The following is a 13,389-nucleotide window of genomic DNA, read 5'->3' on the forward strand; positions in this document are numbered from 1 at the left end:
AATGCCAGAAAAAGCTAAATGCAGGGCCAAAAAAAAGTGGGAGAGGAAAAATGGGAGGGGATGCTATATCTGAATAAAAGCTCGAAGGAATTACTTTTAGGAGGTAGGAGCAACCTAGATATGGCATATGCTTGTGTTCAACACCTGGCTGTGAGACCTCATGGGTGCCCACATTTTGCAGCCAACCTAGCAATAATTTTTGACATTCTGAGCTTAAGCAAGAAGGAATAATGTGACATTCTGCCTTTGCTAAAGGCTTTATTCAGAACATATCTGAAGCCTAATGTGACAGTAGTTACAATGACAGAAAAAGCAATCAGACCTTCTTTTCCTCATTGCTGTGGAGAAGTAGCTTTGATAATACACATGTTGTAGCAATACCAGCCTGTTTCTCAGTTCCCACTTAGAGGAACAGAGCTGCTAGGATGAGGCACAGCAAAGGAAGAGGCTGGCTTAGTCATAAAGTATTTGTATTCTTTGGGAGTCTTAGATGTGGCTTTTGTCTCTGCTAAGTAGGCCGAGCAAAGTGCAGTGTCCCCTGAGCTTTCTGAATGCCTGCTGTGGTAGTGATGTGCCAAGAAAGCCAGGTTGTGGATGGGTGCAGCCCTGGAGTGTCTAAATTTAGTCTGCAGTTCCTCTGGTAATTTAGTTTTGACAACGTAACAGGGAAAATCTCTCTGAGCATCTCAAAGCAATACAATTCTCCTTGCTTTAGACACATGTCATATTGTCAGCTTTTAGACTTTGGATTTGATTTCCTGCAAAGTTGTTTAACCTGAACATGAAATTTATAAGCCATGGTTTTAATTAAAGGCATAGTGCATTCCCTTCAGGTTGGCATTAGAGAGAGCATTTAATTTGATACATCAATGAGATATAATAGAGAAGAGTTGAGTGGATGTAGTGTAGGATCCCATGTGCAAAACCCATAGGTTTGGGGAATAGGAGTTTCACGTGAATTATGACACCAGTTGTTTCTTAGGAGTCATGCTATTTTTTAAGAAATACACAGTGGCTTCTGAGAAAGAATTCTGACTAAGCAACATATAACTGAATTTTCTTTACTAAGGCTGCTTTTCATCTCTAAGGAATACCAAGTGTATGTGTTGCAGGGCTTTTCATGACTGTTAGAGTGTTACATGAGAGTATATTCGAAATAAGAGTCAGGCAGGAGACTATAGAGAGCTTGCAAATGAATTTAAAAGTAGCAACACAATGTGTACAAGCTATATAATGTCAAGGAAATGGTAAATGTATATAGAGAGGAAAATGTGGCCTGGAGCAAGGTGTAATTTTTGGCTTCACTGTAGCTCTGTGATCCTATGAGATTAAAGAGATACAGACTCTCCTCACTCCGTGCATTTCAAAGTTCTCAGTAGAAATATAAACTTGCAAATTGTCTGGCCCCCAGTGCATACAGACCTGTCTTTGAGGATTTCTATGCTAGGATCAAGGATTGAATGCAGGGTTGTTTTTTCTTTGCTTTTAATAAGTGACAGTATTATAAAGAAAGCATGTGGTTTGGCATTTTCAAATGTTAGACTGTGATGCTTTCTCTACAAATACCCTGGGTGTTGCCACAGGGAACTCTCATGTGGTAACTGCTGTTGCTAGTACCATATCTCATTTGGTGTTCCTCCTCTGGAAATATGAAGTCCCTTTATACATACATTCTCCACCACGCAAGAGGCAGGGTTGAGAGGGCTGGAGAAGAAGGGTATTGGCCAGACAGAGAAATGGTGGGCAGGGCTATTTTTTTGCAAGACAGTTGTGTAAATATACACATAAATGTGGTGTATTCTGTGGGTTAGCTGTGTAGGATTTGTGTTTTCATGTCTCACAAAGTGTATTTCGCTCAGTGCCTATATTAACCTATAACTTCCTACATGCATATTACAAAAATCTGCATTATAGGACCCTCTTGGAGCATTTGGTGCCAGCAGCATTTCTCTACTGCCCAGTGTGCCTGAGAAGCCAAAGCATATCTCCACGTTGGTGGTTTTGGTTTTTTTCCCAGTCTGAAGCCTTGCAAAGGCTGGGTCTCTAGTGCAACCTGGGAACATGATTAAAACATGGCTTGATCCCATTTGCACTCTGTAACCAAGGCATGTTTCAAGGAACTGGCGTGTTGTCCTGAGGTCATGCAACACAGAGCACACTTAGTGTCAATGACTCTCTAATGTGTTCCATATGATATTAAGGATTAGAGGGATACCATGAATATTAATGATTGGATTTAAATCATTTCCAAAACTTTCTGAGGAAGCTTGCAAAGCAGTATCATGAGATTCCCAGCCAATTTTTTTTTTTTAATGTCACTCATTAAGAATTCAGGAGGAATAGAACTTGAACAAGGTTTTTACTTTTTAAAAATAATTATTTAATTACTCATAGTACTCACTTGCCGTCAGTTGCTTGATTTCCCTCTGGATTAAAGAGCTTTTAGGTTTTGTGTGCTACTTTTTTTAGGCATGATGAGTTACACAGCTATTTTAAGTTAAATGGGAGCTGTGTTTTCTGAAATTGTTCTGATATTCCTGTTTAAAAATTAATTCCAAAATAAATTATTGCCAAAAATTTAAGTGTTAAAAAACTCTTTTGTGTATAATTTATGAGCTGCTTAATGATTTACATATTTAAGAAAAAGAGCATACAAGTTAACACAGAGGAAACCTCCCTCCAATATCCATTATTTAAAATGATCAGTGGATATTCCAGATTGCATCACACGCATGCCTGACCTGCATGGAACAGGACTTTTGGAAGCAGATATCATTTAGGTGCACCTTATCTCAGGAGCTTTTGGTAGGAGGTACATAGTTTTTGAGGCTGTTTTGGTGGCAGCACTGCTTTTGGGAGCTCCCATTTGCATGCAGGCACTCACCCTGCCCTCTCTGAGGCAGCTGTGCTCATGCAACTGTGAGTAAGCAGGCAGGGCTGCACTCTAATCTGCATCAATTTTAGGGCTTTCTAAGTGCCATCCCAGGGCTGTTGCTGGGCAGGGTGAAGCTAGGCTAGAGTGGCTTCACTGATGCACAGCCCCATAAAAGCTTTCTTCTCTACAGCTAAGTAGGTTGTAAATTGATGTGTTCTTGAACATTCCCTGAGAAATGGGCTGAAACATCTCCAACCGGGGTGAAGGCACAGTGGGGTTTGTGTGTGTGTGTGTTAACTGGAAAAATAAACTGTGTTGACCTATGTACTAGGTCATATAGGTGCTTCTGGAAATAGGAATTTGAAGACCTGCAGTGGAGTGCTCAACACAAATTGTTCTATTTTTTAAACATGTGGCTGTGTGTAATACGACATTATGCTCACAGACATGGAATCATAGAATGATCTATGTTGGAAAAAGACTTTAAGATGGTGTCCAACTGCCAAGTCCACCACTAAATCATGTCACTAAGAGCCACATATACACAAATTTTAAATACCTCCAAAGGATAGTGTCTCCACCACTTACCTGGGCAGCCTGTTCCAGTGCTTGGCAACCCCTTCTGGGATGAAAGTTTTGAAAACCTGCTGCTGTGTGCTTACGTAGACATCACTGCCAAGGAAGCAATTCTAGAAAGCCTGAGGTAAAAGGTCAGCCCTAAGTGCTGTACTGTACTGTAGACAATGAGTGCTGGCATTTGTGGGGTTTTCACTGCCTTTCATACCAAAACTATTAAGCACACGTGCTCCTTGCAAGTCACTGCTTTTTCTTCACTGTTGCTGTCATCCCAGCAACAGAAATACAGGGTGTGTGCAGCTTCCCATCAGCATTAGCAACCATAGTGAACTGAAGTACTGATGACTAATTCATACACAAATCATCCTGTATTTTCCAAATGCATGATCAGGTGGTTACAGCCTTGGAGAGAATGAATAATTTGAAGAAGCTTGTATCTAATATGACTGAATATGTGTTTTTGTATTATCTGGAAAATACTTCATTAAAGCAAACAAACTAATTTCGTTGCAGAAAAAGGCACAGTCAGCCTTTTTCCCAAATGGATTTTTTTAAAAACTGAGCAAAAATCAAACTGAGCCCTGGTTAAAAGGTTTAAACTTGGATTGTATACAGTTTTAGAACAGAATTCATACTAAGCATGTATACCAAATTTCTAGTATAGACCTTAGCTCTATTTTCTGTGGTTTGGGTATCAGAATTAAAAGAAATCAGCCCCACCCGTGCCCTAGCAGGGCCCTGTCTTTTCATGGGCTCTTCATTTTCCATGTTTGCTTTATGTGGTTTCATATGGTTTTCTGGGATCTTGCTCACACACTGCAGGGATTAAGGGAGGAACAGCAAGAGACAGTCTTTTGACATTAGATGTGAAGGATTGACCTAATTTGTATAGGGCACACACATATTGGCAGTACCTGAGCTTACATTATAGTGTTTCTGTTAAATATTTTATTAGCATAATAAATTCTAACTATAGTATATTAAAAGCAGTTAGTTTGCAAATAATGTTTTCCTTTTAATCTATAAATATATAAACATCAATGCTAAAGAAAACCAAGGGTCTAATCTTGGTTTCAGATCTCTAATCTGAAATCCAGAAAGTTTACTGAGTGGTAAAAACTTGTTGCAAACAGGATTCTCTTGTCTTCATTGTTACCTCCTTTAATTTCCTTTTGATTTAAATAGTCAGAAGCGGAAGTATTTTTGATAATCCAGAAAATACTTCTTTGCATTTGTGGATTCATGAGCATCCAGATGGTGAAGGAGAGGAGAAAAACTGAAAATCTCTAATGATGCAGAGTGCATATGCTTCAGAGCAAATGAAGTCAGCATGGACAGTCTGGGAAACAAACTCAGAAGCAGGGAAGAAGACATACAGGACAAAAGCTAAAATTAGTTCAGCATTGCTTACTGCAAGGGGCTACTCAAAAATTATCTACACCTCTGAAAATGCTGTAAGATATTGAGCTTTTCTAGACTTGGTGCTAATTTTCAGCTTTACCACTGCATGTGGCAAAATTCTTGGATTTTAATAGCTTTAACTAACCATATTTTCAATTCTGAGTTTGTTCTTTTGTATCTGAATTCTGCCCCGGCATCCCTTCCCCTCCTGTGGCAGCTGCCTGCTCAGCCTGGTGGATGTAATACCCTTCCTCTGATTGCTGCCTGCTCTGCCCCAAGCCTGGGATGCCCAGGAAACACCTGCAAAGCTGTGATGCTGCTGGGCTCTTTCTGCTCACTAATGGAGCTAAAAATAGCAACTGCTGGGGGTGATTTCAGCACAGCCGTGTTTGCAGGCTTGTTTCTGAGTCTGGCCTGTGAATATCTTCTGTAACTAATGGCTGCATCAATATTCTAGATCAAAAAAGTACTTTTAGCCAGTGCTTCTAAATTGCTTGTTAGCTAAAAAAGGATTAGAGGTTTTTAACATTGATCCCTCTTCTGCAGTGCCACCAGCTGTACTTTTCATCTTTCATTTGAGTAGATGTCAAATTATTTCTTTTTGTGTGTGTGTATGTGCATGTTTAGGCATATAAAAGTTTTTTTGGTCTGAGAGATAGATTTGTTGTGAGAGCCATTCTGGTGGTGTGTTTTTGACTTCTCTGCACATACTTGATAAGATTTAGATTTGGGAGTTTTTTGGTTGGGTTTTGGGGGGAGGGAGGAGTTGTTAACATTTTTTCCCAGAAAACATAGGGAATTTTTTAAATACTGAATAAAATACGCTAGCATAAAAATTCCTTTGATTGTGTAAATTATGCAAGACTTATGTCACAAGTCATAATGTCTTTATCTGTATTGTTTTTCTTTCTATTCCATTAACAAGATTGCTTTCTCATGCACCTGCATTGAGACATTAGTTTTATAATAAATTGGATAGGCCTAAAGTCCTGACCTATATGCAGAAGACCACATGTATATGCTGTGGTTATAAGGTAAAGGCATTGCAGTCTCACATCACTTACGCAGGGCTTCTCTTTCTGCTGCCTCCAGGAAGTCTCAGCCATGGGCAGTGTAGACAGCAGTGTCCCCATTCTGTTGCACTAGCATTTCCCATTTAAATGTAATCTGACAGCTACAAGCTTTAGGGGGTAAATTTTTAAATTATAAATAAACACCTATATAATATTAAATACATACATAACCTCGATGTCCAAAATCAGGTAGTCTCAGTTGACTGTAATGATATTTTTACTTTCTCCTGTTGCTGTGCTAGGCAGGTCTCTGGGTTTTTTTGGGGTCAGGAAGAATTGCCTCTCTTTGTAGTTCAGTATTTAGTTCAGTCCATGTTTGTGTGTTGCCTCTGTCCTTCAGGAAGGAGTATTTTAATGAACTGTGTTTGCCAGTGTAATAAAATCCTCCTGTTGGGGAAACAGCCCAGCAGCCACTCCAGTGTTGTGTCAGAGAACAGGTCTGAGCTGCCATGTGGATGCAGTCCAGTGTTTTCTGCCCTCGAGTGCTGTGCAGACCCAGGACCACCTCCTGGCTGGCAGAGGCACAGAAACAGCTGCCAGCAGGATGGGGAGAAAACACAAGGAAATACCGTAACTAGAGAGAGAGACTATCTAAAGGCATGCAGAAGGAATTTGCATTACCAGCAGAAGGAGAAAAATCTCATGTGAACACTTTGGGCTTCTAGTTTTCTAAAAGGATCTAGATGAAAGGTTGTGCTGTGCATTTTTAGGGCCTCCAGGCAATTACTTAGCTATCAGAGTAAAGCTTATAACTGGGGTATGGGGAGGATGAAAGGACAGAGTTAGGAACAAATTCAATTTATAACATTAAATGATTGCATAATAATCCTTTTGCATTAAATTAAATAATAATAAGTGTACTCAAGCTATGCATTATCTATATATCCATGCTTTTAACTGTAATGTAATTTTTCCATTGCCATATATTTACAAGTTCTCTTGCCAAGGATGAGTTTTGAATAAATAATTGTATTTTTATAGTTTTCTGGAAGAAGATGCAAATTTGTCATCTGATGCTTGTAAACTTGCCAGAAGGCTCCTTTTCCTTTAGGGAATATTTTACTTTGATTTCTAATCATACCAAGACTATTGCAAACAGCTAAGCACAAGGTGTCCTTGAAAAATGAGATTTTTTAATAGCTATTTTCCCCACAAAGCAGGGCAACGTGAGCAGATTCTTTTTTTAAATGGCAGTGGTTTCCAGTGCTAAAGCTTGATCTTGGTAAGCCCCTTAGCAAAATTTGTGTTGGTATTCTAGTGAACATTTTTGGATCCTACTCTTAAACTCCTCTTGTCTTTGGGAAGTTATGATGTTTGTAACTCTTCATACGATGGCTGGCTGGATACAAAGAATGAGAATTATCTCATGCATAAAGTTGGTCCTGTCAAAACATGTGCATATCCATGGAGTAAAATGACTTAAAGTTCAAGTTATTGCTGACTCTCCTGTAAAACTGGGCAGGCCAGGTGTCTGCTTTGTAATTTGGTTTCTGTGTGAGCACTCAGAAATATTTTTGATAAAAATCATTGTTGATGCTGGGCTGAACTGTTAGGTGAGATCTGGACATTTCTTTGTCAAAACAGATCTGTGCTAAAAGCACAAGTCCTTTTTGTGGGAGTGGAATTCAGCTTATCAGGGATAATCGGGCAATCCCTTCCCTGCCCTGATGCTCAAGAATAGAGGCTGCACCCTCTGCAGCCCTCTGCGGACCTCACTGAATCTTTGCCAAGTATAAAGCATTTTGTAGAAAACTGTTCTAAAGAAGAAAGAAAATTGCTTTTCCTCTGATTTCCTCAAACATTTTCATCCTTGATTTCTAAACACTAGAGTGCATCAACAGTAAAGGCTTTGCAAATGACAGTGGCATGATGCTGTAGGAGGAAGCTCCCTGCACACAAGAAATGCTCTCTCTATTAGCCATCCTCAGAATGCTGGTTAGAAATTTTTCCATATACTTCCTCCTTTGTGCTGGATTAGTTATACACACACACCCCTACCCTCTGTGTAAGTTCAGAGAGCTCTGAAAGTTGAACTTGGGAACCTGTTTTGAGTGAGAACTAAAGCTGGCAGCCCAGCTTCAAAAGCTATGGGTCTACACTAAAGTCTGCTTATTTAAATGCTTTCTTCAGGAGATGAAAACCAGTAAGGATGTTCATTGTAGAGGGGTGGGAACTGATTAGTATGTTTTAACAAGCTGGAGCTTTGCTATTAATTTTATTTTAAACCATGGTTTGATATCATCTTAAATGATTGCCTTGGACTTGTTTGGTATTTGGCTACAAGGGCCAAAAGAAAGATGATCCTGGCTTATTTGAATTCAGGGCACTGTGGGGATTGAGGAAGCTTATTAAGAGATTTTCATTTTCACTGTTGTCTTCTCGTTGTATGGACAGTCCTACAATGTATAGGGACTCCAAGAACATCCATTTCACTTTGCATGAGTCATGGCAATTCCTCAGATGCTGCACAATCTGCATTGTGCATCCAGATGGAGTGAAAAAGAACCACTTGAGTGTGTCACTGCTCAGTGTACATTAGATAAGCAGATCTTGGGTGCATAGTGTTAGGCTGAATTACAGCAGGGACTTATTCAGCACTGTTGCTTTCTGCTCATGCTTTCTGCTAATGACATTAAACACCATTTGGTCTTCGCTGGGTGCATCTGGATTAATGTGAATGCATTCTCTTGTTATAGGAGCAGCTTACTGCCAGTTCATGGACATGTTGTTCCCAGGGTGCATTAGCTTGAAGAAAGTAAAGTTTCAAGCAAAGCTGGAGCATGAGTACATTCACAACTTCAAACTTCTGCAGGCGTCATTTAAAAGAATGAATGTGGATAAGGTAGGCATTCTGTATTTGTGTTTTGATCACTACACATTTCGGAAGTTGTATAAATTGTGTAAAATTAATAAATAGGGGAAACAAACTTCAAAATACTTGAAAATCCCCTTTTTCAACTTTTGGATGGAGTACTGGAATTGCAAGTAGTGTATGAAGACGTTATTGACCTTTCATCATCTGAAAAGGGTATTTGGGTGTGAAGGAAGTTTGGTTCCATTTAGGTACAAACTGAAAATTGAGTCCAAATGTCTGCTGAGGAATTGTGCCTTTTAACTCATTATGTATTAATATCAGAGATTCTTTGATAAAACACTATGTGTTGGAAATTCCTTGTCATCAGTGAATCTTAATTTTTAGATAAGTAAAATTATTGGTGACCTGAATTTCCAAAGAAACAACTTAAAAATATGCTGTTATAAGTATTCCATGTTTTTTTGTCCAAAGCAGAGTTTAAGGAATTTAAATGATGCAAAGGCTGGAATAATTTACCCAGTGGTTTTATAGATTGGGAAGCACATGTAATATTGTAAGTTTAAGAATGGAAGTCTCTGAGAAAATGCTTGTTCAGCCATAAAGTTGAATGCTTGAATGTGAAACTTTGACAGATTCACCAATATAAATTACTGTGTTGATAAAAAAGAGTAATGGAAGTTGTGCTGTCATGCTTATAATTTTACACTGAAGCACTACCTGTATAACCTTATAAGGCTCTGCCCTGGCTTTTATTGTTGCCTTATTCTGAAATTTAAACAGTTACAATAGAGAGTCCCTATAGACTTCTATGAAGCACTGGAAAACCCTCATTGTTTTATGAAGTGTTACAGATACTTCTATTTACAGTGTGATTTGCTACTGAAACATTGGAAAGACTAATGCAGTGAACATTGTCAATTTTCCTATATGGAGCAAATTTACCATACCTTTTCAATGTGAAGTTTAAGTACAAATTAAACAACCTGAAAAGTCATGCAAAATGCAGTGTTGATTCTTGTAGAAACATCATAGTTTTATAAAATGCTGTACAGTTAGCTTAATCTTGAAAAAGAAATGAAAATTGCAGTGGTTGAGGTACCTTTTTCCAGCTGAAAATCCAATGCATTCAAGAGGCATTAAGGTCCACTTGGCTCTTTAATCAGCTGCATGAATTAAGCAAAGCAGGGCAGCTCTTGTGCAGTTGTAGTCCCTGTCTGCCCACAGTGTCTGGGAACCTTGAGTACTGTAATTTTGGTGTGAAGACACCTTTTGGGGGTTTCATGTCTGTGAAAAATTTCCAAGATATCAATATGGAAATATCCTCATAGCCTTTCTTTGTTTTACTAGAACTTCGTAGGCATTTAACTCAACTTCTGCATGTCCACAAACTGTTCTATGTATAGCTATATGTGGAACAGAAAAAAATTACAAGGTTGAAACCTCAGGGTTGGTTCATATGATGACCATGTGCTACCAAAATGTAGGTTGGTTTGAACTTTAGCATATCTTGGAAAAGCTGCTGTGTTTTGCAGTTCAAATAGTAGGACAGAGAGCAAGAAACTTCTGTCAGGATTTTTTGAAGAATTGTTCATTTGTAGTATGTCAAACTGTACCATGTCCATTAAAAGCAGAAATCCCTAGTTGGCTGAATATACTGTTAGTCCCAGAACAGTGTCATTCATCATGGGTGTCACTGCAATTGGAAGGGAGTACCTCTGTGGAACAGCAGCTTTGAAGGCTTACATACACCTACAGTATTGCTACTTCAAGGGCTGGGTCTCATTGGGTTTTGTTTTGTTTTCATTTTTTAAGAGCAGTTGCTCTTAAAAAAATTGACCCTTTCTTTCAGGAGCACAACAATGGCAAAGGATTATTTGTTGATGCAGTTAGTAGATTTTTTTCAAATAAGTGTGTATATATAATTTTTATATTTTAAAATGGCAGTGACATAATACTGGATATTAATTTCTACCTTCTAGGTAATTCCTGTGGAAAAACTCGTCAAAGGGCGCTTCCAAGACAACTTAGATTTCATTCAGTGGTTTAAGAAGTTCTTTGATGCTAACTATGATGGGAAGGAATATGATCCTGTGGAAGCTCGACAAGGCCAAGACGCTCTTCCTCCACCAGATCCCGGTGAACAGATCTTTAACCTGCCCAAAAAGTCTCACCATGCAAACTCTCCAACTGCAGGTATTTTGCATCTTAAAGAATTCCGTTTCTGTCTCTGAAGACAATTGTAAACTGTGATCCACTTTACGTAAATACTAGTTTAAAATTATTTCCTTCTGTTTGGGCCATTCTTTTTACCTTGCTGTAGGCTTTGCATCTTGAGGCAGCAGCAAGTTAACTTCTTGTGTGCTCTAGTTTGGCCCCTACTGAACATAGGGTCTCCTCCTCTGAACCCCTCCATGTAAATAATGTGGACTCTGGTAATGTCTGATGGTGGAGACAAAGGCATTTAACCATCTTGCTGCTAAATGTGGTATGTGCTAGTGTATTCAAGAGCATTAAATGGAGTGTGTTCCTCTCTCACACCTCCATCTTTAAATGAAAATGCTCACACAGGCTGAGTTATTTTTAAATTTTTGTAGTGAGTAAAATGTTTCCAAATCTTAAGGACTGACCAGAAGGGAAAAGAATTAATTTATTTTTGGTTTTATGCGTGTTATTGTTTGGGTATGCTAGTCCTAACTGAACAACATATAGCTATTGCTCTTTCTCTAAGTTACCTCAGTCTTGTTATTTTTTATTTTGTCCTTACACTGGGTTTTGCTAGGAGAGAGAGAACACTTCAGAGGAGTTTGTATGGCACTAAATTTTTGATTTAAAACCAAAACAGTGTTGATAAGACATGGATGTTTAAATTACTGCAGATCAGTGCTTACACACAGTTAAGGCCTTTTCAGTTTCTCAAGTTGCCTTGCCTGCAAGCAGGCTGGGGGTGCCCAAATTTGGAGGGACACAGCCAGGACAGCTGACCTCAACAGACTGAACAGATAATCCATAGCACATGGCATTGTGCTCAGCAAGAAAAACTGAGGGAAGAAGGAGAAGGGTGGGGAGGGATGTTCAGAGTTACAGCATTTGTCTTGCCAAATCACTGTTATGGGTGATGGAATGTGGCTTTCCTGGAGATGGGTTAATTCCTGCCTGCCCATGGGAAGTGGTGCATGAATTGTTTGTGTGGCTTTGATTTTACCTATTAAACTGTCTTTATCTCAACCCATGAATTTTTTCACTTTGGTCCTTATGAGGACACTACAGGGGACAGTGGGCAATCAGCTGTAGGGGCTCAGCTGCCTGCTGGAGTTAAACCACAACAGTATTTCTGGAGCAGGCCAAAGGACTAAGCCTGATCTTTGGTGTTTATGTACTATGGGTAGGACTAGTCACTAAACAGATGTCATTTTTGTTAACTGAGAATTAAGGGAAAAGGAGAACAGCTAACATTTAAGAAAAAAAGAATCACTAAAAAGGTGTTACTGGGATTGATTGTCTATGTGCACACAGGTTGGTGCATGCAGAAATGCACATACACACACACTTAATTCCTTTATTGGTTTGTCCTGGGTTTATGCAAACCCATTCCTCAAATAAGGATTAATATTTAGTTGATTTTAAATCCGTCACCTGTCCTCTCATGGGCTCAGATATGCACTAGTACTGGCAAAGGAAAGGGGGAGGTGTGAAGCACCCTCACTTTTAGGCTGCCTTATGCTCTGGAATCATACCCAGATTTCAGTGTTCTGCTCTGGTCACTTCTGACGTCAGCATGGGGCATACTTGGCCAGCTGCCTTCAGCTCATTAGTGCTTCCAGGAAATGGGGCACCTAATAGCAGGCCAGTGCTACTCTGAGGTTCTAAAGCTTGTTAACATCTTTGTTTTGCACCGTCTTGTGCCTGAACTTCTGAATTTCAGGGCCTGGCATGCTCTGATTTCCCATATGATGGCTTGCACTGCCTTTGGAAACAGAAAACCCAAGTGCTAATGTCAAGATGTTGTCCAATTCAGAAATTGGAAAAGACAGTTTTATTAAACACAGACCTTACCATGCTTGTTAAATCTTCTTAGAGATGGTCTGTTTTTTACCAAAGTCACAAATATGTCATCCAAATGAAAGCTGTGGAGGTGACAATCCTACAGAAATTGAATAGCTACTGGAGTGCAACCAGCCAGCTGATATGGAGGATAATGCAGTGATGTCGTGTTGTATTGTTTGGTTGTATGAAGAGCATGTCCTGTGCCTTCCCAGCCCCTGCATGTTGGAAGGAATGGGAGCCTTTACTGATGCTCTGGGAGGAGTTCTGTATGCATCTGCAAACTTGTGTGTGCCTCATCTCTTGCTGTTTGGGAGTAAACTGGGATGATGCAGAAGCAAGTTCTGGGCAGCTGGGAGATTACCATGAAAGATATGCTTCTGTACCTCTGTCTTGTGCACATGCACACTTAGCTGTAAGTGAAGGCATGTTCATTACAGCTGCTATAGGAACCATAATATGCAGCCCAGGTTATGGTTGGCTGTCTGGGCTGCAAGTGCACGTTACCAGGGCAGGCTGAGCTTCTCATCAACCAACACCCCAAGTCCTCAGGGCTGCTGTCAATCCATTCTCCATCCAGCCTGTATTGTGCTTGGGATTGCCCCAGC

The 13,389-nt window shown here is 39.6% G+C and overlaps 1 protein-coding gene across 3 annotated transcripts in view; it reads left to right on the plus strand.

Annotated features, from left to right (window-relative positions):
- Positions 1 to 13,389, plus strand: part of MAPRE2 (microtubule associated protein RP/EB family member 2) — a 97,674-nt gene that overhangs the window by 64,097 nt on the left and 20,188 nt on the right. For all 3 annotated transcript variants that reach the window (XM_085052801.1, XM_085052799.1, XM_085052800.1), the window contains 2 exons: positions 8,622 to 8,767; positions 10,720 to 10,933. In XM_085052801.1, the coding sequence (XP_084908927.1) occupies positions 8,622 to 8,767; positions 10,720 to 10,933 (360 nt within the window). The remainder of the gene's footprint in view (positions 1 to 8,621; positions 8,768 to 10,719; positions 10,934 to 13,389) is intronic.

The sequence above is a fragment of the Lichenostomus cassidix genome, chromosome 2, assembly GCF_008360975.1.
Source record: "Lichenostomus cassidix isolate B80296 chromosome 2, HeHo_3.0, whole genome shotgun sequence".
Taxonomy (NCBI): Eukaryota; Metazoa; Chordata; class Aves; order Passeriformes; family Meliphagidae; genus Lichenostomus; species Lichenostomus cassidix.